At 39.9% G+C, this 26835-nt stretch overlaps 1 protein-coding gene across 1 annotated transcript in view; it reads left to right on the top strand.

Moving 5' to 3' along the window:
• The first annotated feature begins 814 nt into the window (after positions 1 to 814).
• LOC139751996 (CD109 antigen-like) overlaps positions 815 to 26835 on the top strand; it is a 364823-nt gene continuing 338802 nt past the window's right edge. Inside the window, exons 1-2 of the mRNA XM_071667757.1 lie at positions 815 to 1459; positions 22398 to 22578. Of these exons, the coding sequence (XP_071523858.1) occupies positions 1287 to 1459; positions 22398 to 22578 (354 nt within the window). The 5' untranslated portion in view covers positions 815 to 1286. The remainder of the gene's footprint in view (positions 1460 to 22397; positions 22579 to 26835) is intronic.

The raw sequence follows: 26835 nt of genomic DNA, 5'->3' as shown, positions 1-26835 counted from the left end.
CACACAATATGGCGGGTGTAGGGAGGGGTGGGCCAGCCAACCACACAGTATGGCGGGTGTAGGGAGGGGTGGGCCAGCCAGCCACACAATATGGGGGTGTAGGGAGGGGTGGGCCAGCCAACCACTCAGTATGGCGGGTGTTGGGATGGGTTTGCCAGTCAGCCACACAGTATGGCAGGTGTAGAGAGGAGTGGGCCAGCCAGCCATACAATATGGCGGGTGTAGGGAGGGGTGGGCCAGCCAACCACACAATATGGCGGGTGTAGGGAGGGGTGGGCCAGCCAGCCACACAATATGGCGGGTGTAGGGAGGAGTGGGCCAGCCAGCCACACAATATGGCGGGTGTAGGGAGGGGTGGGCCAGCCAGCCACACAATATGGCGGGTGTAGGGAGGAGTGGGCCAGTCAACCACACAATATGGCGGGTGTAGGGAGGGGTGGGCCAGCCAGCCACACAATATGGCGGGTGTAGGGAGGGGTGGGCCAGCCAGCCACACAATATGGCGGGTGTAGGGAGGGGTGGGCCAGCCAGCCACACAATATGGCGGGTGTAGGGAGGAGTGGGCCAGTCAACCACACAATATGGCGGGTGTAGGGAGGGGTGGGCCAGCCAGCCACACAATATGGCGGGTGTAGGGAGGGGTGGGCCAGCCAGCCACACAATATGGCGGGTGTAGGGAGGAGTGGGCCAGTCAACCACACAATATGGCGGGTGTAGGGAGGGGTGGGCCAGCCAGCCACACAATATGGCGGGTGTAGGGAGGGGTGGGCCAGCCAGCCACACAATATGGCGGGTGTAGGGAGGGGTGGGCCAGCCAGCCACACGGGAACTTGAACAGGTGGTCAGTGAGGAGCCAGCCAGCCCCAGTGTACGGAGCAAGGAGCAAGTGACGCGTGTGTTTGCGCCAATAACGCTGGCTATATTTTTGTTTTTCTTAAGTTTGTGAAGTAGTGAGGAAGTGTGAGGGTAAAGTTGTGTTTAGATGGCCAGAAATATGAGGTAGAGTGGAGGAAGGACTCAGGAAGTCGTATGTATCCGGTACAACAAGTTGGGCGACCAGCCAAGGACACCAACGCCCAGTTTTTCTTTCTCTTGTATGAGGTTGTGAGGCAGTAACCTGTGGCAGGGAGGGAGATTGTATGAGGTTGTGAGGCATTATCCTGTGGCAGGGAGGGAGATTGCCTCATAACTAGGTGTTACTTGACCAACTAGTGTGAGGAGGAAGGGTTAAGTTGCTCACCACTTGGTGTGGTGAGTGAGGGTTGCCCACCATCAAGGTAGAGACAATGGTGTTGAGGAGGAGTGCGTGGTTGGTGATGGTGATGGTAATGGTGATGGTGATGGCTCAAGACTTGGGTCGTCCTGATGATGACCCCAGAGGACTTCCTTATGGTGCCGACCAACGCTGGAGGAACATCCTTCATAACACACCACGCATCAGGAACCGCTATAATCACCCGTGAGAACTTCTCTTACCTTCCCACTGTTATCTTACATCCCACATACATCCCAACACTACCTTATATCCCACATACATCCCAACACTACCTTATATCCCACATACATCCCAACACTACCTTATATCCCACATACATCCCAACATACCTTATATCCCACATACATCCCAACACTACCTTATATCCCACATACATCCCAACACTACCTTATATCCCACATACACCCCAACACTACCTTATATCCCACATACATCCCAACATTACCTCATATCCCACATATGTCCCCAACATTACCTTATATCCCACATACATCCCAACACTACCTTATATCCCACATACATCCCAACACTACCTTATATCCCACATACATCCCAACATTACCTTATATCCCACATACATCCCAACACTACCTTATATCCCACATACATCCCAACACTACCTTATATCCCACATACATCCCAACACTACCTTATATCCCACATACATCCCAACATTACCTCATATCCCACATATGTCCCCAACATTACCTTATATCCCACATACATCCCAACATTACCTTATATCCCACATACATCCCAACACTACCTTATATCCCACATACATCCCAACACTACCTTATATCCCACATACATCCCAACAGTACCTTATATCCCACATGCATCCCAACACTACCTTATATCCCACATACATCCCAACATTACCTCATATCCCACATACATCCCAACATTACCTCATATCCCACATACATCCCAATATTATCTTATATCCCACATACATCCCAACAGTACCTCATATCCCACATATGTCCCCAACATTACCTTATATCCCACATACATCCCAACAGTACCTTATATCCCACATACATCCCAACAGTACCTCATATCCCACATATGTCCCCAACATTACCTTATATCCCACATACATCCCAACAGTACCTTATATCCCACTTACATCCCAACAGTACCTCATGTCCCACATATGTCCCCAACATTGCCTTATATCCCACGTACATCCCAACTTTACGTTATATCCCACATACATCCCAACAGTACCTTATATCCCACATACATCCCAACATTACCTCATATCCCACATACATCCCAAAATTACGTCATGTCCTACATATGTCCCCAACATTTCCTTATATCACACATACTTCACATCATTACCTTATATCCCACATACATCCCAACATTACCTTATATACCACATGCATCCCAACATTACCTCATATCCCACATACATCCCAACATTACCTCATATCCCACATACATCCCAACATTACCTCATATCCCACATACATCCCAACATTACCTCATATCCCACATATATCCCCAACATTACCTTATATCCCACATACATCCCAACAGTACCTTATATACCACTTGCATCCCAACATTACCTTATATCCCACATACATCCCAACAGTACCTTATATACCACATGCATCCCAGCATTACCTTATATCCCACATACATCCCAACAGTACCTTATATAAATACCACATGCATCCCAACATTACCTTATATACCACATGCATCCCAACATTACCTTATATACCACATGCATCCCAACATTACCTTATATACCACATGCATCCCAACATTACCTTATATACCATATGCATCCCAACATTACCTTATATCCCACATGCATCCCAACATTACTTCATATCCTACATACATCACAACATTACCTCATATCCCACATATGTCCCCAACAGTACCTTATACCCCACATACATCCCAACATTACCTTATATCCCACATACATCCCAACAGTACCTTATATACCACATGCATCCCAACATTACCTTATATACCACATGCATCCCAACATTACCTCATATCCCACATACATCCCAACATTACCTCATATCCCACATACAACCCAACATTACCTCATATCCCACATATGTCCCCAACATTACCTTATATCCCACATACATCCCAACAGTACCTTATATATCACATGCATCCCAACATTACCTTATATACCACATGCATCCCAACATTACCTTATATACCACATGCATCCCAACATTACCTCATATCCCACATACATCCCAACATTACCTCATATCCCACATATATCCCCAACATTACCTTATATCCCACATACATCTCAACAGTACCTTATATACCACATGCATCCCAACGTTACCTTATATACCACATGCATCCCAACATTACCTTATATACCACTTGCATCCCAACATTACCTCATATCCCACATACATCCCCAACATGGCCACTGTCATGTAATGATATGCTGATGAATTTTTTTTTACCAATTTGTGTTGTACAGGGAGGCAGATATACACTTGAAGGAAGTCCCATCTTTTGAACATTATATGTCAGACCTCTTGAACTGATATATGAAGTCTGCAGGCATATATTATTCATATGAAGTCTGCAGGCATATATTATTCATATGAAGTCTGCAGGCATATATTATTTATATGAAGTCTGCAGGCATATATTATTCATATGAAGTCTGCATGCATGTATTATTCATATGAAGGCTGCAGGCATATATTATTCATATGAAGTCTGCATGCATGTATTATTCATATGAAGTCTGCAGGCATATATTATTCATATGAAGTCTGCATGCATGTATTATTCATATGAAGTCTGCAGGCATATATTATTCATATGAAGTCTGCATGCATGTATTATTCATATGAAGTCTGCAGGCATATATTATTCATATGAAGTCTGCATGCATGTATTATTCATATGAAGTCTGCATGCATGTATTATTCATATGAAGTCTGCAGGCATATATTATTCATATGAAGTCTGCAGGCATATATTATTCATATGAAGTCTGCAGGCATGTATTATTCATATGAAGTCTGCAGGCATATATTATTCATATGAAGTCTGCAGGCATATATTATTCATATGAAGTCTGCAGGCATATATTATTCATATGAAGTCTGCATGCATGTATTATTCGTATGAAGTCTGCAGGCATGTATTATTCATATGAAGTCTGCTGGCATATATTATTCATATGAAGTCTGCATGCATGTATTATTGATATGAAGTATGCAGTCATATATTATTCATATGAAGTCTGCATGCATGTATTATTCATATGAAGTCTGCATGCATATATTATTCATATGAAGTCTGCAGGCATATATTATTCACATGAGGTCTGCAGGCATATATTATTCATATGAAGTCTGCATGCATGTATTATTCATATGAAGTCTGCAGGCATATATTATTCATATGAAGTCTGCATGCATGTATTATTCATATGAAATCTGCAGGCATATATTATTCATATGAAGTCTGCATGCATGTATTATTAATATGAAGTCTGCATGCATGTATTATTCATATGAAGTCTGCAGGCATATATTATTCACATGAGGTCTGCGGGCATATATTATTCATATGAAGTCTGCATGCATGTATTATTCATATGAAGTCTGCAGGCATATATTATTCATATGAAGTCTGCATGCATGTATTATTCATATGAAGTCTGCATGCATATATTATTCATATGAAGTCTGCAGGCATGTATTATTCATATGAAGTCTGCATGCATATATTATTCATATGAAGTCTGCATGCATATATTATTCATATGAAGTCTGCATGCATATATTATTCATATGAAGTCTGCAGGCATATATTATTCACATGAGGTCTGCAAGCATATATTATTCATATGAAGTCTGCAGGCATATATTATTCATTTTCATGAGTTCATGTGAATCTTATATTTTGACAAGAATATTGAACATCAGGATCAGTTTTGATGGTTTTGTTGATTTTTTATAAGTGAATTACAGTACCTGTAATTAATGTAATGCTGTAATTATTTTCTCTCTTTATTAGCCATCTCATTAACAGTTGATATACATATACCCTAGCCAGATCAGGGCCTGAACATGCAGGAGGGTAAAAGGCGTGCAAGGAATAGAGTGAATTGGAACGATGTGGTATACCGGGGTGGACGTGCTGTCAATGGATTGAACCAGGGCATGTGAAGCGTCTGGGGTAAACCATGGAAAGTTTTGTGGGGCATGGATGTGGAAAGAGAGCTGTGGTTTTGGTGCATTATTACATGACAGCTAGAGACTGAGTGTGAACAAATGGGACATTTGTTGTTTTTTCCTAGCGCTACCTTGCGCACATGAAGGGGGAGGGGGTTGTTATTTCATGTGTGGCGGGGTGGTGTTGGGAATGAATAAGGGCAGACAGTATGAACTATGTACATGTGTATATATGTATATGTCTGTGTATGTATATATATGTATACGTTGAGATGTATAGTTATGTATATTTGCATGTGTGGATGTGTATGTATATACATGTGTATGTGGGTGGATTGGGCCATTCTTTCGTCTGTTTCCTTGCGCTACCTCGCTAACACAGGAGACAGCAACAAAGCAAAATAAATATATATATATATATATATATATATATATATATATATATATATATGTATATATGTACATCATCCATGGGGATAGGAGAGAAAGAATACTTCCCACGTATTCCCTGTGTGTCGTAGAAGGCAACTAAATGGGGAGGGAGCGGGGGGCTGGAAATCCTCCCCTCTTGTTTTTTTTTTAATTATCCAAAAGAAGGAACAGAGAAGGAGGCCAGGTGAGGATATTCCCTCAGAGGCCCAGTCCTCTGTTCTTAACGCTACCTTGCTAACACGGGAAATGGCGAATAGTTTGAAAGAAAAAGAAAAAAAAATATATATATATATCCTCACCTGTTTCCTTGCGCTACCTTGCAAACGCGGGAGACAGCGACAAAGTAAAAAAAAAAAAAAAAAAAAAAAAAATATATATATATATATATATATATATATATATATATATATATATATATATATATATATATATATATATAGGTATGTACAGAGCATCAGATTGGGGAAGAGCAGTGTGGTTTCAGAGTGGTAGAGGATGTGTGGATCAGGTGTTTGCTTTGAAGAATGTATGTGAGAAATACTTAGAAAAGCAAATGGATTTGGATGTAGCATTTATGGATCTGGAGAAGGGATATGATAGAGTTGATAGAGATGCTCTGTGGAAGGTATTAAGAATATATGGTGTGGGAGGAAAGTTGTTAGAAGCAGTGAAAAGTTTTTATCGAGGATGTAAGGCATGTGTACGTGTGGGAAGAGAGGAAAGTGATTGGTTCTCAGTGAATGTAGGTTTGCGGCAGGGGTGTGTGATGTCTCCATGGTTGTTTAATTTGTTTATGGATGGGGTTGTTAGGGAGGTAAATGCAAGAGTTTTGGAAAGAGGGGCAAGTATGAAGTCTGTTGTGGATGAGAGAGCTTGGGAAGTGAGTCAGTTGTTGTTTGCTGATGATACAGCGCTGGTGGCTGATTCATGTGAGAAACTGCAGAAGCTGGTGACTGAGTTTCGTAAAGTGTGTGGAAGAAGAAAGTTAAGAGTAAATGTGAATAAGAGCAAGGTTATTAGGTACAGTAGGGTTGAGGGTCAAGTCAATTGGTTGGTGAGTTTGAATTGAGAAAAACTGGAGGAAGTGAAGTGTTTTAGATATCTGGGAGTGGATCTGGCAGCGGATGGAACCATGGAAGCGGAAGTGGATCATAGGGTGGGGGAGGGGGCGAAAATCTGGGGCCTTGAAGAATGTGTGGAAGTCGAGAACATTATCTCGGAAAGCAAAAATGGGTATGTTTGAAGGAATAGTGGTTCCAACAATGTTGTATGGTTGCGAGGCGTGGGCTATGGATAGAGTTGTGCGCAGGAGGATGGATGTGCTGGAAATGAGATGTTTGAGGACAATGTGTGGTGTGAGGTGGTTTGATCGAGTGAGTAACGTAAGGGTAAGAGAGATGTGTGGAAATAAAAAGAGCGTGGTTGAGAGAGCAGAAGAGGGTGTTTTGAAGTGGTTTGGGCACATGGAGAGAATGAGTGAGGAAAGATTGACCAAGAGGATATATGTGTCAGAGGTGGAGGGAACGAGGAGAAGAGGGAGACCAAATTGGAGGTGGAAAGATGGAGTGAAAAAGATTTTGTGTGATCGGGGCCTGAACATGCATGAGGGTGAAAGGAGGGCAAGGAATAGAGTGAATTGGAGCGATGTGGTATACCGGGGTTGACGTGCTGTCAGTGGATTGAATCAAGGCATGTGAAGCGTCTGGGGTAAACCATGGAAAGCTGTGTAGGTATGTATATTTGCGTGTGTGGACGTATGTATATACATGTGTATGGGGGGGGGTTGGGCCATTTCTTTCGTCTGTTTCCTTGCGCTACCTCGCAAACGCGGGAGACAGCGACAAAGTATAATAATAAAAAAAATAAAAATATATATATATATAGAATAATGGAAGTAAGGGGAGTGGGGGAGGAATGGGATGTATTTAGGGAATCAGTGATGGATTGCGCAAAAGATGCTTATGGCATGAGAAGAGTGGGAGGTCGGTTGATTAGAAAGGGTAGTGAGTGGTGGGATGAAGAAGTAAGATTATTAGTGAAAGAGAAGAGAGAGGCATTTGGACGATTTTTGCAGGGAAAAAATGCAATTGAGTGGGAGATGTATAAAAGAAAGAGACAGGTCAAGAGAAAGGTGCAAGAGGTGAAAAAGAGGGCAAATGAGAGTTGGGAGAATAAAAAGATGTTCTGGAAGGAGGTAAATAAAGTGCGTAAGACAAGGGAGCAAATGGGAACTTCAGTGAAGGGCGCAAATGGGGAGGTGATAACAAGTAGTGATGTGAGAAGGAGATGGAGTGAGTATTTTGAAGGTTTGTTGGATGTGTGTGATCATAGAGTGGCAGATATAGGGTGTTTTGGTCGAGGTGGTGTGCAAAGTGAGAGGGTTAGGGAAAATGATTTGGTAAACAGAGAAGAGGTAGTAAAAGCTTTGCGGAAGATGAAAGCCGGCAAGGCAGCAGGTTTGGATGGTATTGCAGTGGAATTTATTAAAAAAGGGGGTGACTGTATTATTGACTGGTTGGTAAGGTTATTTAATGTATGTATGACTCATGGTGAGGTGCCTGAGGATTGGCGAAATGCGTGCATAGTGCCATTGTACAAAGGCAAAGGGGATAAGAGTGAGTGCTCAAATTACAGAGGTATAAGTTTGTTGAGTATTCCTGGTAAATTATATGGGAGGGTATTGATTGAGAGGGTGAAGGCATGTACAGAGCACCAGATTGGGGAAGAGCAGTGTGGTTTCAGAAGTGGTAGAGGATGTGTGGATCAGGTGTTTGCTTTGAAGAATGTATGTGAGAAATACTTAGAAAAGCAAATGGATTTGTATGTAGCATTTATGGATCTGGAGAAGGCATATGCTAGAGTTGATAGAGATGCTCTGTGGAAGGTATTAAGAATATATGGTATGGGAGGCAAGTTGTTAGAAGCAGTGAAGAGTTTTTATACAGGATGTAAGGCATTTGTATGTGTAGGAAGAGAGGAAAGTGATTGGTTCTCAGTGAATGTAGGTTTGCGGCAGGGTTGTGTGATGTCTCCATGGTTGTTTAATTTGTTTATGGATGGGGTTGTTAGGGAGGTGAATGCAAGAGTTTTGGAAAGAGGGGCAAGTATGAAGTCTGTTGTGGATGAGAGAGCTTGGGAAGTGAGTCAGTTGTTGTTCGCTGGTGATACAGCGCTGGTGGTTGATTCATGTGAGAAACTGCAGGAGCTGGTGACTGAGTTTGGTAAAGTGTGTGAAAGAAGAAAGTTAAGAGTAAATGTGAATAAGAGCAAGGTTATTAGGTACAGTAGGGTTGAGGGTCAAGTCAGTTAGGAGGTAAGTTTGAATGGAGAAAAACTGGAGGAAGTAAAGTGTTTTAGATATCTGGGAGTGGATCTGGCAGCGGATGGAACCATGGAAGCAGAAGTGAATCATAGGGTGGGGAGGGGGCGAAAATCCTGGGAGCCTTGAAGAATGTGTGGAAGTCGTGAACATTATCTCGGAAAGCAAAAATGGGTATGTTTGAATGAATAGTGGTTCTAACAATGTTGTATGGTTGCGAGGCGTGGGCTATGGATAGAGTTGTGCGCAGGAGGGTGGATGTGCTGGAAATGAGATGTTTGAGGACAATGTGTGGTGTGAGGTGGTTTGATCGAGTAAGTAATGTAAGGGTAAGAGAGATGTGTGGAAATAAAAAGAGCGTGGTTGAGAGAGCAGAAGAGGGTGTTTTGAAATGGTTTGGGCAGATGGAGAGAATGAGTGAGGAAAGATTGACCAAGAGGATATATGTGTCGGAGGTGGAGGGAACGAGGAGAAGTGGGAGACCAAATTGGAGGTGGTAAGATGGAGTGAAAAAGATTTTGTGTGATCGGGGCCTGAACATGCATGAGGGTGAAAGGAGGGCAAGGAATAGAGTGAATTGGATTGATGTGGTATACCGGGGTTGACGTGCTAGCACATCAGTGGATTGAATCAGGGCATGTGAAGCGTCGGGTAAACCGTGGAAAGTTGTGTGGGGCCTGGATTTGGAAAGGGAGCTGTGGTTTCGGGCATTATTGCGTGACAGCTGGAGACTGAGTGTGAACGAATGGGGCCTTTGTTGTCTTTTCCTAGTGCTTCCTCACACACATGAGGGGGGAGGGGGATGGTATTCCGTGTGTGGCGAGGTGGCGATGGGAATGAATAGGGGCAGACAGTGTGAATTGTGTGCATGGGTATATATGTATGTGTCTGTGTGTGTATATATATGTGTACATTGAGATGTATAGGTATGTATATTTGCATGTGTGGGCGTGTGTGTGTGTACATTGTGTATGGGGGTGGGTTGTGCCATTTCTCTCGTCTGTTTCCTTGCGCTACCTCGCAAACGTGGGAGACAGCGACAAAGAAAAATAAATAAATAAATATATATATATATATATATATATATATATATATATATGTATATATATATATATATATATATATATATATATATATATATATATATATATATATATATATATATATATATATATCCCAGGGGATAGGGGAGAAAGAATACTTCCCACGTATTCCCTGTGTGCTGTAGAAGGCGACTAAAAGGGAAGGGAGCGGGGGGCTGGAATTTCTCCCCTCTCATTTTCTTTTTTTTCCAAAAGAAAGAACAGAGAAGGGGGCCAGGTGAGGATATTCCCTCAAAGGTCAGTCCTCTGTTTTTAATGCTACCTCGCTAATGTGGGAAATGGCGAATAGTATGAAAATATATATATATATATATTTATATATATATTTTTTTTTTCAAACTATTCGCCATTTCCCGTGTTAGCGAGGTAGCGTTAAGAACAAAGGACTGGGCCTTTGAGGGAATATCCTCACCTGGCCCCCTTCTCTGTTCCTTCTTTTGGGAAAAAAAAAAAAAAAAAAGAGAGGGGAGGATTTCCGGCCACCCGCTCCCTCCCCTTTTAGTCACCTTCTACTGACACGCAGGGAATACGTGGGAAGTATTCTTTCTCCCCTATCCCCAGGGATATATATATATTTTTTTCTTTTTTTTTTTTTGCTTTGTCGCTGTCTCCCGCGTTTGCGAGGTAGCGCAAGGAAACAGATGAAAGAAATGGTCCAACCCACCCCCATACACATGTATATACATGCACGTCCACACACGCAAATATACATACCTACAGAGCTTTCCATGGTTTACCCCAGACGCTTCACATGCCCTGATTCAATCCACTGACAGCACGTCCACCCCGGTATACCACATCGATCCAATTCACTCTATTCCTTGCCCTCCTTTCACCCTCCTGCATGTTCAGGCCCCGATCACACAAAATCTTTTTCACTCATCTTTCCACCTCCAATTTGGTCTCCCACTTCTCCTTGTTCCCTCCACCTCCGACGCATATATCCTCTTGGTCAATCTTTCCTCACTCATTCTCTCCATGTGCCCAAACCATTTCAAAACACCCTCTTCTGCTCTCTCAACCACGCTCTTTTTATTTCCACACATCTCTCTTACCCTTACATTACTTACTCGATCAAACCACCTCACACCACATATTGTCCTCAAACATCTCATTTCCAGCACATCCACCCTCCTGCGCACAACTCTATCCATAGCCCACGCCTCGCAACCATACAACATTGTTGGAACCACTATTCCTTCAAACATACCCATTTTTGCTTTCCGAGATAATGTTCTCGACTTCCACACATTCTTCAAGGCTCCCAGGATTTTCGCCCCCTCCCCCACCCTATGATCTACTTCCGCTTCCATGGTTCCATCCGCTGCCAGATCCACTCCCAGATATCTAAAACACTTTACTTCCTCCAGTTTTTCTCCATTCAAACTTACCTCCCAATTGACTTGACCCTCAACCCTACTGTACCTAATAGCCTTGCTCTTATTCACATTTACTCTTAACTTTCTTCTTTCACACACTTTACCAAACTCAGTCACCAGCTTCTGCAGTTTCTCACATGAATCAACCACCAGCGCTGTATCATCAGCGAACAACAACTGACTCACTTCCCAAGCTCTCTCATCCACAACAGACTTCATACTTGCCCCTCTTTCCAAAACTTTTGCATTCACCTCCCTAACAACCCCATCCATAAACAAATTAAACAACCATGGAGACATCACACACCCCTGCCGCAAACCTACATTCACTGAGAACCAATCACTTTCCTCTCTTCCTACACGTACACATGCCTTGCATCCTCGATAAAAACTTTTCACTGCTTCTAAGAACTTGCCTCCCACACCATATATTCTTAATACCTTCCACAGAGCATCTCTATCAACTCTATCATATGCCTTCTCCAGATCCATAAATGCTACATACAAATCCATTTGCTTTTCTACGTATTTCTCACATACATTCTTCAAAGCAAACACCTGATCCATACATCCTCTACCACTTCTGAAACCACACTGCTCTTCCCCAATCTGATGCTCTGTACATGCCTTCACCCTCTCAATCAATACCCTCCCATATAATTTACCAGGAATACTCAACAAACGTATACCTCTGAAATTTGAGCACTCACTCTTATCCCCTTTGCCTTTGTACAATGGCACTATGCACGCATTCCGCCAATCCTCAGGCACTTCACCATGAGTCATACATACATTAAATAACCTTACCAACCAGTCAATAATACAGTCACCCCCTTTTTTAATAAATTCCACTGCAGTACCATCCAAACCTGCTGCCTTGCCAGCTTTCATCTTCCGCAAAGCTTTTACTACCTCTTCTCTGTTTATCAAATCATTTTCCCTAACCCTCTCACTTTGCACACCACCTCGACCAAAACACCCTATATCTGCCACTCTATCATCAAACACATTCAACAAACCTTCAAAATACTCACTCCATCTCCTTCTCACATCACCACTACTTGTTATCACCTCCCCATTTGCGCCCTTCACTGAAGTTCCCATTTGCTCCCTTGTCTTACGCACTTTATTTACCTCCTTCCAGAACATCTTTTTATTCTCCCTAAAATTTAATGATACTCTCTCACCCCAACTCTCATTTGCCCTCTTTTTCACCTCTTGCACCTTTCTCTTGACCTCCTGTCTCTTTCTTTTATACATCTCCCACTCAATTGCATTTTTTCCCTGCAAAAATCGTCCAAATGCCTCTCTCTTGTCTTTCACTAATAATCTTACTTCTTCATCCCACCACTCACTACCCTTTCTAATCAACCGACCTCCCACTCTTCTCATGCCACAAGCATCTTTTGCGCAATCCATCACTGATTCCCTAAATACATCCCACTCTTCCCCCACTCCCCTTACTTCCATTGTTCTCACCTTTTTCCATTCTTTAGTGAGTCTCTCCTGGTACTTCCTCACACAAGTCTCCTTCCCAAGCTCACTTACTCTCACCACCCTCTTCACCCCAACATTCACTCTTCTTTTCTGAAAACCCATACAAATCTTCACCTTAGCCTCCACAAGATAATGATCAGACATCCCTCCAGTTGCACCTCTCAGCACATTAACATCCAAAAGTCTCTCTTTCGCGCGCCTGTCAATTAACACGTAATCCAATAACGCTCTCTGGCCATCTCTCCTACTTACATACGTATACTTATGTATATCTCGCTTTTTAAACCAGGTATTCCCAATCACCAGTCCTTTTTCAGCACATAAATCTACAAGCTCTTCACCATTTCCATTTACAACACTGAACATCCCATGTATACCAATTATTCCCTCAACTGCCACATTACTCACCTTTGCATTTAAATCACCCATCACTATAACCCGGTCTCGTGCATCAAAACCACTAACACACTCATTCAGCTGCTCCCAAAACACTTGCCTCTCATGATCTTTCTTCTCATGCCCAGGTGCATATGCACCAATAATAACCCATCTCTCTCCATCAACTTTCAGTTTTACCCATATTGATCGAGAATTTACTTTCTTATATTCTATCACATACTCCCACAACTCCTGTTTCAGGAGTACTGCTACTCCTTCCCTTGCTCTTGTCCTCTCACTAACCCCTGACTTTACTCCCAAGACATTCCCAAACCACTCTTCCCCTTTACCCTTGAGCTTCGTTTCACTCAGAGCCAAAACATATATATATATATATATATATATATATATATATATATATATATGGATGGGGTTGTTAGGGAGGTGAATGCAAGAGTTTTGGAGAGAGGGGCAAGTATGCACTCTGTTGTAGAGGAGAGAGCTTGGTAAGTGAGTCAGTTGTTGTTCGCTGATGATACAGCACTAGTGGCTGATTCGAATGAGAAACTGGAGAAGCTGGTGACTCGGGTGTGGTAAAGTGTGTGAAAGAAGAAAGCTGAGAAGAAATGTGAATACGAGCAAGGTTATTAGGTAAAGTAGGGTTGAGGGACAAGTCAATTGGGAGGCAAGTTTGAATGGAGATAAAATGGAGGAAGTGAAGTGTTTTAGATATCTGGGAGTGGATTTGGCAGCGGATGGAACCATGGAAGCAGAAGTGAGTCAGAGGGAGGGGGGAAGGAGTGAAGGTTCTGGGAGCATTGAAAAATGTGTGGAAGGCGAGAACGTTATCTCGGAAAGCAAAAATGGGTATGTCTGAAGGTTCAGTATTTCCAACAATGTTATATGGTTGCGAGGTGTGGGCTATAGATAGAGTTGTGTGGAGGAGGGTGGATGTGCTGGAAATGAGATGTTTGTGGTCAATATGTGGTGTGAGGTGGTTTGATCGAGTAAGTAATGAAAGGGTAAGAGAGATGTATGGTACTAAAGAGTGTGGTTGAGAGAGCAGAAGAGGGTGTTTTGAAATGGTTTGGTCACATGGAATAGAGTGAATTGAAACAATGTGGTTTACCGGGGTCAACGTGCTGTCAATGGATTGAACCAGGGCATGTGAAGCGTCTATGGTAAACCATGGAAAGTTTTGTGGGGCCTGGATGTGGAAAGGGAGCTGTGGTTTCGGTGCATTACTCATGACAGCTAGAGACTGAGTGTGAACGAATGTGGCCTTTGTTGTCTTTTTCTAGCACTACCTTGGCTGTGTATGTATATATATATATGTATATATTGAAATGTATAGGTATGTATATGTGCATGTGTGGACGTGTACGTATATACACGTGTATGTGTGAAAGTTGGGCCATTCTTTTGTCCGTTTCCCTGTGCTACCTCGCTAACACGGGAGACAGCGACAAAGTATAATAAAATGTAAATAAATAAATATATATATATATATATATATATATATATATATATATATATATATATATATATATATATATATATATATATATATCAAACTCTCTCATACAAGTTTCCAGTCAGCAAAGTAGGAAGTGTATGAGGGCTGGTATCAGGTGCAAAGTATCAGATTTAGGAAGATGGGAGGAACAGGGTAGCTTCAGAGGTGGCAAAGGATACCTGGATCAGGTGTTTGATTTGACAGATTTGTGTGAGAAATGGTTCAACAAGCAGATGAATTGGTCTGTGGCAGTTATGGGTATGGATAAAGTATATGAATGGTTGATAAGGATGCATTGAGCTAAGGTGTTGTTATGAATATATTGAGTGGAAGACAAACTTTTAGAAGCAGTGAGAAGTTTGTGTCAAGCAAATAAGGTATGCGTTTGTGTAGAATAAGAAAAGGATGAGTGGTTCCAGCTAGTGTGTGGCCTGGGTGTATAATGTCTCCATGGTTGTTTAATCTGTTTATAGATGGGGCCGTTAGTGAAAGAAATGTAATAGATAGATAAACATGCCTTCATACTTTCATGATGTTCTTTTATTGTTAAACATTGGAGTAGGAGAATGGAGAGAAGACTATGATAACATTTCCAGAAATATAAAAATCTTCAAGGGAAATTAGGGAAAAAGAGAGAAATGGAATTTACACTGAAACTTACTCTACATTATATACCTGAATATTCCTTCTTCCATATTACCTGAACACTCCTTCTTCCATATTACATGAACATTCCTTCTTCCATATTACCTGAACATTCCTTCTTCCATATTACCTGAACACTCCTTCTTCCATATTACATGAACATTCCTTCTTCCATATTACCTGAACATTCCTTCTTCCATATTACCTGAACATTCCTTCTTCCATATTACATGAACATTCCTTCTTCCATATTGCATGAACATTCCTTCCATATTACCTGAACATTCCTTCTTCCATATTACCTGAACATTCCTTCTTCCATATTACATGAACATTCCTTCTTCCATATTACCTGAACATTCCTTCTTCCATATTACCTGAACACTCCTTCTTCCATATTACCTGAACATTCCTTCTTCCATATTACATGAACACTCCTTCTTCCATATTACCTGAACATTCCTTCTTCCATATTACCTGAACATTACTTCTTCCATATTACCTGAACATTCCTTCTTCCATATTACCTGAACATTCCTTCTTCCATATTACCTGAACACTCCTTCTTCCATATTACATGAACATTCCTTCTTCCATATTACCTGAACATTCCTTCTTCCATATTACATGAACATTCCTTCTTCCATATTACCTGAACATTCCTTCTTCCATATTACCTGAACATTCCTTCTTCCATATTACCTGAACATTCCTTCTTCCATATTACCTGAACACTCCTTCTTCCATATTACCTGAACACTCCTTCTTCCATATTACCTGAACATTCCTTCTTCCATATTACATGAACATTCCTTCTTCCATATTACCTGAACATTCCTTCTTCCATATTACCTGAACATTCCTTCTTCCATATTACATGAACATTCCTTCTTCCATATTACCTGAACATTCCTTCTTCCATATTGCATGAACATTCCTTCTTCCATATTACATGAACATTCCTTCTTCCATATTACCTGAACATTCCTTCTTCCATATTACCTGAACATTCCTTCTTCCATATTACATGAACATTCCTTCTTCCATATTACCTGAACATTCCTTCTTCCATATTACCTGAACATTCCTTCTTCCATATTACCTGAACATTCCTTCTTCCATATTACCTGAACATTCCTTCTTCCATATTACCTGAACATCTCCTTCTTCCATATTACCTGAACATTCCTTCTTCCATATTACCTGAACATTCCTTCTTCCATATTACCTGAACACTCCTTCTTCCATATTACCTGAACATTCCTTCTTCCATATTACCTGAACATTCCTTCTTCCATATTACCTGAACATTCCTTCTTCCATATTACCTGAACATTCCTTCTTCCATATTACCTGAACATTCCTTCTTCCATATTACCTGAACATTCCTTCTTCCATATTACCTGAACATTCCTTCTTCCATATTACCTGAACACTCCTTCTTCCATATTACCTGAACATTCCTTCTTCCATATTACCTGAACATTCCTTCTTCCATATTACCTGAACATTCCTTCTTCCATATTACCTGAACATTCCTTCTTCCATATTACCTGAACATTCCTTCTTCCATATTACCTGAACATTCCTTCTTCCATATTACCTGAACATTCCTTCTTCCATATTACCTGAACATTCCTTCTTCCATATTACCTGAACATTCCTTCTTCCATATTACCTGAACATTCCTTCTTCCATATTACCTGAACATTCCTTCTTCCATATTACCTGAACATTCCTTCTTCCATATTACCTGAACATTCCTTCTTCCATATTACCTGAACATTCCTTCTTCCATATTACCTGAACATTCCTTCTTCCATATTACCTGAACATTCCTTCTTCCATATTACCTGAACATTCCTTCTTCCATATTACCTGAACATTCCTTCTTCCATATTACCTGAACATTCCTTCTTCCATATTACCTGAACATTCCTTCTTCCATATTACCTGAACATTCCTTCTTCCATATTACCTGAACATTCCTTCTTCCATATTACCTGAACATTCCTTCTTCCATATTACCTGAACATTCCTTCTTCCATATTACCTGAACATTCCTTCTTCCATATTACCTGAACATTCCTTCTTCCATATTACCTGAACATTCCTTCTTCCATATTACCTGAACATTCCTTCTTCCATATTACCTGAACATTCCTTCTTCCATATTACATGAACATTCCTTCTTCCATATTACCTGAACATTCCTTCTTCCATATTACCTGAACATTCCTTCTTCCATATTACATGAACATTCCTTCTTCCATATTACCTGAACATTCCTTCTTCCATATTACCTGAACATTCCTTCTTCCATATTACATGAACATTCCTTCTTCCATATTACCTGAACATTCCTTCTTCCATATTACCTGAACATTCCTTCTTCCATATTACCTGAACACTCCTTCTTCCATATTACCTGAACATTCCTTCTTCCATATTACCTGAACATTCCTTCTTCCATATTACCTGAACATTCCTTCTTCCATATTACCTGAACATTCCTTCTTCCATATTACCTGAACATTCCTTCTTCCATATTACCTGAACATTCCTTCTTCCATATTACCTGAACATTCCTTCTTCCATATTACCTGAACATTCCTTCTTCCATATTACCTGAACATTCCTTCTTCCATATTACCTGAACATTCCTTCTTCCATATTACCTGAACATTCCTTCTTCCATATTACCTGAACATTCCTTCTTCCATATTACCTGAACATTCCTTCTTCCATATTACCTGAACATTCCTTCTTCCATATTACCTGAACATTCCTTCTTCCATATTACCTGAACATTCCTTCTTCCATATTACCTGAACATTCCTTCTTCCATATTACCTGAACATTCCTTCTTCCATATTACCTGAACATTCCTTCTTCCATATTACCTGAACATTCCTTCTTCCATATTACCTGAACATTCCTTCTTCCATATTACCTGAACATTCCTTCTTCCATATTACCTGAACATTCCTTCTTCCATATTACCTGAACATTCCTTCTTCCATATTACCTGAACATTCCTTCTTCCATATTACCTGAACATTCCTTCTTCCATATTACCTGAACACTCCTTCTTCCATATTACCTGAACATTCCTTCTTCCATATTACCTGAACATTCCTTCTTCCATATTACCTGAACATTCCTTCTTCCATATTACCTGAACATTCCTTCTTCCATATTACCTGAACATTCCTTCTTCCATATTACCTGAACATTCCTTCTTCCATATTACCTGAACATTCCTTCTTCCATATTACCTGAACACTCCTTCTTCCATATTACATGAACATTCCTTCTTCCATATTACCTGAACATTCCTTCTTCCATATTACCTGAACATTCCTTCTTCCATATTACCTGAACATTCCTTCTTCCATATTACCTGAACATTCCTTCTTCCATATTACCTGAACACTCCTTCTTCCATATTACCTGAACATTCCTTCTTCCATATTACCTGAACATTCCTTCTTCCATATTACCTGAACATTCCTTCTTCCATATTACCTGAACATTCCTTCTTCCATATTACCTGAACACTCCTTCTTCCATATTACCTGAACATTCCTTCTTCCATATTACCTGAACATTCCTTCTTCCATATTACCTGAACATTCCTTCTTCCATATTACCTGAACATTCCTTCTTCCATATTACATGAACATTCCTTCTTCCATATTACCTGAACATTCCTTCTTCCATATTACCTGAACATTCCTTCTTCCATATTACCTGAACATTCCTTCTTCCATATTACCTGAACATTCCTTCTTCCATATTACCTGAACATTCCTTCTTCCATATTACCTGAACATTCCTTCTTCCATATTACCTGAACATTCCTTCTTCCATATTACCTGAACATTCCTTCTTCCATATTACCTGAACATTCCTTCTTCCATATTACCTGAACATTCCTTCTTCCATATTACCTGAACATTCCTTCTTCCATATTACCTGAACATTCCTTCTTCCATATTACCTGAACATTCCTTCTTCCATATTACCTGAACATTCCTTCTTCCATATTACCTGAACATTCCTTCTTCCATATTACCTGAACATTCCTTCTTCCATATTACCTGAACATTCCTTCTTCCATATTACCTGAACATTCCTTCTTCCATATTACCTGAACATTCCTTCTTCCATATTACATGAACATTCCTTCTTCCATATTACCTGAACATTCCTTCTTCCATATTACCTGAACATTCCTTCTTCCATATTACCTGAACATTCCTTCTTCCATATTACCTGAACATTCCTTCTTCCATATTACCTGAACATTCCTTCTTCCATATTACCTGAACATTCCTTCTTCCATATTACCTGAACATTCCTTCTTCCATATTACCTGAACATTCCTTCTTCCATATTACCTGAACATTCCTTCTTCCATATTACCTGAACATTCCTTCTTCCATATTACCTGAACATTCCTTCTTCCATATTACCTGAACATTCCTTCTTCCATATTACCTGAACATTCCTTCTTCCATATTACCTGAACATTCCTTCTTCCATATTACCTGAACATTCCTTCTTCCATATTACCTGAACATTCCTTCTTCCATATTACCTGAACATTCCTTCTTCCATATTACCTGAACATTCCTTCTTCCATATTACCTGAACATTCCTTCTTCCATATTACCTGAACATTCCTTCTTCCATATTACCTGAACATTCCTTCTTCCATATTACCTGAACATTCCTTCTTCCATATTACATGAACATTCCTTCTTCCATATTACCTGAACATTCCTTCTTCCATATTACCTGAACATTCCTTCTTCCATATTACCTGAACATTCCTTCTTCCATATTACCTGAACACTCCTTCTTCCATATTACCTGAACATTCCTTCTTCCATATTACCTGAACATTCCTTCTTCCATATTACCTGAACATTCCTTCTTCCATATTACCTGAACATTCCTTCTTCCATATTACCTGAACATTCCTTCTTCCATATTACCTGAACATTCCTTCTTCCATATTACCTGAACATTCCTTCTTCCATATTACCTGAACATTCCTTCTTCCATATTACCTGAACATTCCTTCTTCCATATTACCTGAACACTCCTTCTTCCATATTACCTGAACATTCCTTCTTCCATATTACCTGAACATTCCTTCTTCCATATTACCTGAACATTCCTTCTTCCATATTACCTGAACATTCCTTCTTCCATATTACCTGAACATTCCTTCTTCCATATTACCTGAACATTCCTTCTTCCATATTACCTGAACATTCCTTCTTCCATATTACCTGAACATTCCTTCTTCCATATTACCTGAACATTCCTTCTTCCATATTACCTGAACATTCCTTCTTCCATATTACCTGAACATTCCTTCTTCCATATTACCTGAACATTCCTTCTTCCATATTACCTGAACATTCCTTCTTCCATATTACCTGAACATTCCTTCTTCCATATTACCTGAACACTCCTTCTTCCATATTACCTGAACATTCCTTCTTCCATATTACCTGAACATTCCTTCTTCCATATTACCTGAACATTCCTTCTTCCATATTACCTGAACATTCCTTCTTCCATATTACCTGAACATTCCTTCTTCCATATTACCTGAACATTCCTTCTTCCATATTACCTGAACATTCCTTCTTCCATATTACCTGAACATTCCTTCTTCCATATTACCTGAACATTCCTTCTTCCATATTACCTGAACATTCCTTCTTCCATATTACCTGAACATTCCTTCTTCCATATTACCTGAACATTCCTTCTTCCATATTACCTGAACATTCCTTCTTCCATATTACCTGAACATTCCTTCTTCCATATTACCTGAACATTCCTTCTTCCATATTACCTGAACATTCCTTCTTCCATATTACCTGAACATTCCTTCTTCCATATTACATGAACATTCCTTCTTCCATATTACCTGAACATTCCTTCTTCCATATTACCTGAACATTCCTTCTTCCATATTACCTGAACATTCCTTCTTCCATATTACCTGAACATTCCTTCTTCCATATTACCTGAACACACCTTCCATATTGCATGAAAATTCCTTCTTCCATATTACCTGAACATTCCTTCTTCCATATTACCTGAACATTCCTTCTTTCATATTACATGAACATTCCTTCTTCCATATTACATGAACATTCTTTCTTCCATATTGTGTTAAAGGTTGTCTACAAGATAAACTCTACTTGGGTAAAAAGAGGAACTGGCAAGATTATAGCCATTACCAGTTTTCTAACTCATTCATGACCTAAGGTTTTGAATCAGATTTATGTAATTTACTAGATACAATATTTATGTTTCTCAACTTATATTGCTGTTTTAAGATTATTACACAGATTTAGAACTTCAGCTAAGTGAAAGGAGTCCAGTGTCATACACTATATTCTCATATACTTAGCTTTTCCAGTTATAGATGTTTCGCTAAATCAAAACCCTAGTGAGAGACTTTGTTGTACCAGGAAATCATAATATGATAAATGATAGATGTATATAAACATTTCAGGAAAACCTTTAGCAGAGGTCCTTTTTGTATCAGTTCTCAATGTAGAAAGGAGGGATTCAGCAGTTTGTAAAGAGTGACATTTTATTTGTTTTAATACCTTCAGGACACACATGATTGTGGCCCCGCGAATGCTGCGTCCAGGAGCTGTGTATCGCTGTGCTGTCACCATCTTGAAGCTAGATCACCCTGTCGAGGTTAGGGCATCACTACAGAAGGATGGAGTTGAGATTGCATCTGCTAGACAGGACATTATCAAGGGTTATCCAGAAACCTTGCTCCTGCAGGTTAGCTATTTGACCTTTCCTTGTGATCCCTGTATTACTGTGGTGGTTATAAATAAATGTTTTTGTTTATTGAGCTACATATTGTGGTGGCTATCCCTGTATTATTGTGGTGGTTAGGGATAGATGTTATTGTGTATTGAGTTACTACTCTGCATTCTGTCCACAAACATACAATCTCTCCTCATCTTACATAAACTTGACAACACTTAACTCACACTGCTCAGTCTTTGTAACTCTAGATTTTCCTGCAGTGAGCACTTTGCACTATCCTTGCCTTTTGGTGAAATGGTAGGAGGAATAGATAGAAGTAGTTGGTAGGAACATTAGCCGTGAGAATTAGGTATAAATAGTAGGTTGGTCCATTTGGCAGGAATATTAGGTAGACACTTTAGGTAAAAGTACTTGATAGGAACATCAGGTAGGACCCTCTGAAAATACTGCACTCGAGTTGCCCTCTACCAGTGGCCTGTTAATGGCGAGGCAATAAAGGCTAAGAAGCAGTGCTAGAGTTCAATAGTTATGGAGACTCATTTGCTGTGGCCACTGCCTTGAGGGGGTTTCCAAAGGGAACAGGCATCAAAGTTATAGCTAGACAGATTGATAAGTATTTACATATAGTGGCGGCTAACCCTGTATTATTGTGGTGGTTGTAGATAGATGTTATTCTGTATTCAGTTACATGTAGTGGTGGCTAACCCTGTATTATTGTGGTGGTTATAGATAGATGTTATTGTGTATTCATTTCCATATTGTGGTTGCTACTAATGTATTATTGTGGTGGACATAGATAGATGTTTTGGCTTAAGTGATCACTGACGAATTACTTTTGAGGTCACTTTCAACATTGCATGTGATGTTAGTCAATGTGTCTTAAGGAAATACCTGATTTTAAACTTGCAAATGTTAATGATCTTCGCATTGCTTTTGACATGCAAACTTGAGATGGTATGGTCAGGGAAAATGATACGAATCTAGCTAAGAAAAGCTTCATTAAAGCCTTCAAAGCATTAGAGGGAACATATAACTGCCAGTACATAGTAGAAAGTTTGTAAACTGAAGCCAGGTGGTGGAATGGTGAAATAAAAAAGTGTCTGTTGTCTGAGGAAGTAGCTCTTAAGTAACTCAAAGAGACCAGTAAGTGATGTAAATTTGTAAGGAAAAAATAATTTATATGATAAAGGAAATGCCACTATAAATTGTATATCGCTGAAAATAGCAACAAAACCAAAAGGAGTTATGTTTGAGTTATATTCAGCCAGTTTGTTCATTAATTATGGAAAATAGTAACTTGTTTTGAGACAAGGAAGCCATGGCAAAAAATCTTTAATGACTGTCTGCATATGTATTTATGATTGAAGGCACACCAATGTCCCAAATCTAGTTTCATTATAAGAGAGAACATTACAACAAATTGACATGAAAGTTGAAGACATACTGTCAGCAATAAATGGAATGAATACAAACAAAATGGCAGATCTTGATAAGTTTTATTGAAGGTCAATGAAAGAGATGAAAAATGGATAGTTAAGCCCATGACTGCCCTTTTCAATGAGTCACTTGCAATGGGAAAGGCTCCAGATGAGTGGAAGTTTGCTAATGTTTTATCAATATTTGCAAAAGGTAATAAGCTACTGCCTAAAAACTATTGACCAGTTAGCTTAACATTTGCAGTTGGAAAACTTATGGAAACCATCATTTGAGATAACCTTATGAACCATTTAGAGGACCACCACTTAATAAACAAATCTGCATAATTTTTCATGAAACACTTGTAATTGCTTGTCATTGTGGTCAAAGGATGTAAAGGAAATCTTCCTTTATTAAAACTAATTTATATTTCAATGAATTGGAGTACGGAGGACTTCTCTCCTTAGGAAGGTCAGGCAGAAGGTCAGCCCTAGATGGAGACATGCTTGAGACTTAGTGAGAGACTGCCCCTTGACAGCCAGTGGTAGGGTTTTCAAAAGGGGTTGGAATCAAGATCATAAGGTGCTGTCTATGACTTGTCATGGTTAGTAAGCAAACATAAGAGTGAACAAGCTTTGAAAAGTTAGCTCATCTGTGTCAAGAGACCATATGATGGCTGGAATGCTCTACACTCGTTATGTTTAGAAAATCAGCAAGTTTGGTGATAAGCAAAAATTGAAGCATTTAACTCTTAGTGAATAGTGTAGAGAGTGTATATCCTTTATGAAGATTCAGGGTGATCTCCTCTGTTAGGATTCATTCTGCTTCGAATGTAACACAAGTCGTTAAAACTTCTAACTTTCGCATTTCCCTTATCTATTGCCAGTGAGCTGGGAAAGGTGTATATTACACTCTAATGTTTGACAAATGTGCTTGATTTCTTTTGTAATATAATCAACATGTATGATAAAAGTTAGCAGATGTCATCTGTCTGGATTTTCAAAAAGCATTTGATCAGGCTTGGAACTAGTTCTTGTTCTCGTACATGTTAATGATATATATGATAATGGGCTACGTTGCTGATGATACAAAACTGGGAATATACCTACAAATGAACTTCAACATCTGCAGCCTCAGACTGACTCAAAAAATTCTGACTGACTGTGTATATAGGAGGGAATTGAATTTTGATATTGATAAGATAAATGCAGGGTTTTATATATCAGTTGCAAAAATGAAAAGGCAAGCTATGTTATGAATTCTGTTGAATTGCCAAAGGTAAATGAGGAAAGAGACTTGGGCATAATAGTCTTTGGTCCCTCAAAACCAGGAAAGGAGTGCATGGCAGTGAAACGAGCAAACAAAATTGTTTCATTTATAGGTAGGGCCTTCAAATTTAAGTCCAGGGAAATCATCCATACTCTTTGTAATTCCCTGGTTTGGCCCCATCTTGAGTACAGTGTCCAGTTTTGGTCATCCCACTCAAAAAAAATGTCAGAAAGAATGGAGAGAGTGGAGATCAGGCTGCCAAGATGATTTTCAGGCTGAGAAAGAAGTCCTTCAAGAGCAGTTAAATTACTTGAATCTGTTTAGCTTAGAAACAAGAAGGCTAAGAGGTGATCTAGTACAAGTATTCAGAATTATCAGTGATTTTGATATTCTTGATATACTGAGTTATTTAAGACTTTTTTGTCTGATTTTGCCTACAGCAGTGGATGTAAACTCATGAAGAAGTGAGATACTTTTTCTTCAACAGTGTTGTCAAAATATGGAATGATTTGCCAGTTGGAGTGGTTGAAAACGGAACCATAGATACATCTAAGGATAACTAGATAGATATTTCACTTCAGGTCTACAACTTACACTATTTGTGCCTCTTAGTAATACTGACAATTTGCATAACCTTTATTGCCCCTCCAAAACAACCTCCTTTCCACACATTTATCAGTGCTCCTGGAACCTTTACCCCCTCACTCACCCTATGACTCACTTCCACTTTTGTGGATCCATGTGCCACCATGTCCACTCTCGGGTATCTAAGATGCTTCATTTCCTCTAACTTTTCACAATTTAAGAGAAAACCCCAACTGACCTGTCCATCTACCCTGCTAAATCTAATAACTTCTTTTATTCTTATTTACTCTTAACTTCTTCCTTTCTCTCACTTTCCCAAACTTAGTCACCAACTTTAAATTTTCTCACTGACCTGTATTACCAAGATTCTTGCATTTACCTCCCTCACCACCCCATCCATAAACAAATTAAACTGCCGGACCAACCTTCACTTGGACCCATTCACTCTCATCTATTCCTACTTGTACATATGCTGTACACATTTGATAATAACTTCTCACTGCTGGGTAGCATTTTTTTTGATAAAGGCTTCAGTCACACACCATATATTCTTAAGACCTTCCACAAGGCATCTCTATCGAGCTTATCATATGCTTTCTCTACATCCATAAAGCCGCATACAAATCCTTATGTTTAAGTATTTCTCCCTCACTTCCTATAAAGCAAATGCCTGATCCACACATCCTCTACCACTTCTGGAACCTCACTGTTCCCTTTCTGATGCTCTGCACATGCCTTCACCCTGTCCATCACCACTCTCCCATACAACTTACCAAACTTATACCTGTGTAGTTTGAACACTCACCTTTATCCCCTTTGCCTTTATACAATGGCAAGTGAGACTTAGGGTGTGTGAGTATCAGTAAACTTCAAGTAGAATAAGATATTATGGAAATTGATAGTGTGCAAGAAGCAAGAGAATATATAGGAACATCAGTGAAGATGGCAAATGGGGCAGTGGTAACAGGTAGCGATAAAGTGAGGAGGAGATGGAGT

Source organism: Panulirus ornatus, chromosome 12, assembly GCF_036320965.1.
Source record: "Panulirus ornatus isolate Po-2019 chromosome 12, ASM3632096v1, whole genome shotgun sequence".
Classification (NCBI taxonomy): Eukaryota; Metazoa; Arthropoda; class Malacostraca; order Decapoda; family Palinuridae; genus Panulirus; species Panulirus ornatus.
The sequence above is the reverse complement of the archived record's forward strand: the minus strand, read 5'-3'. Positions and strand labels throughout refer to the sequence as shown.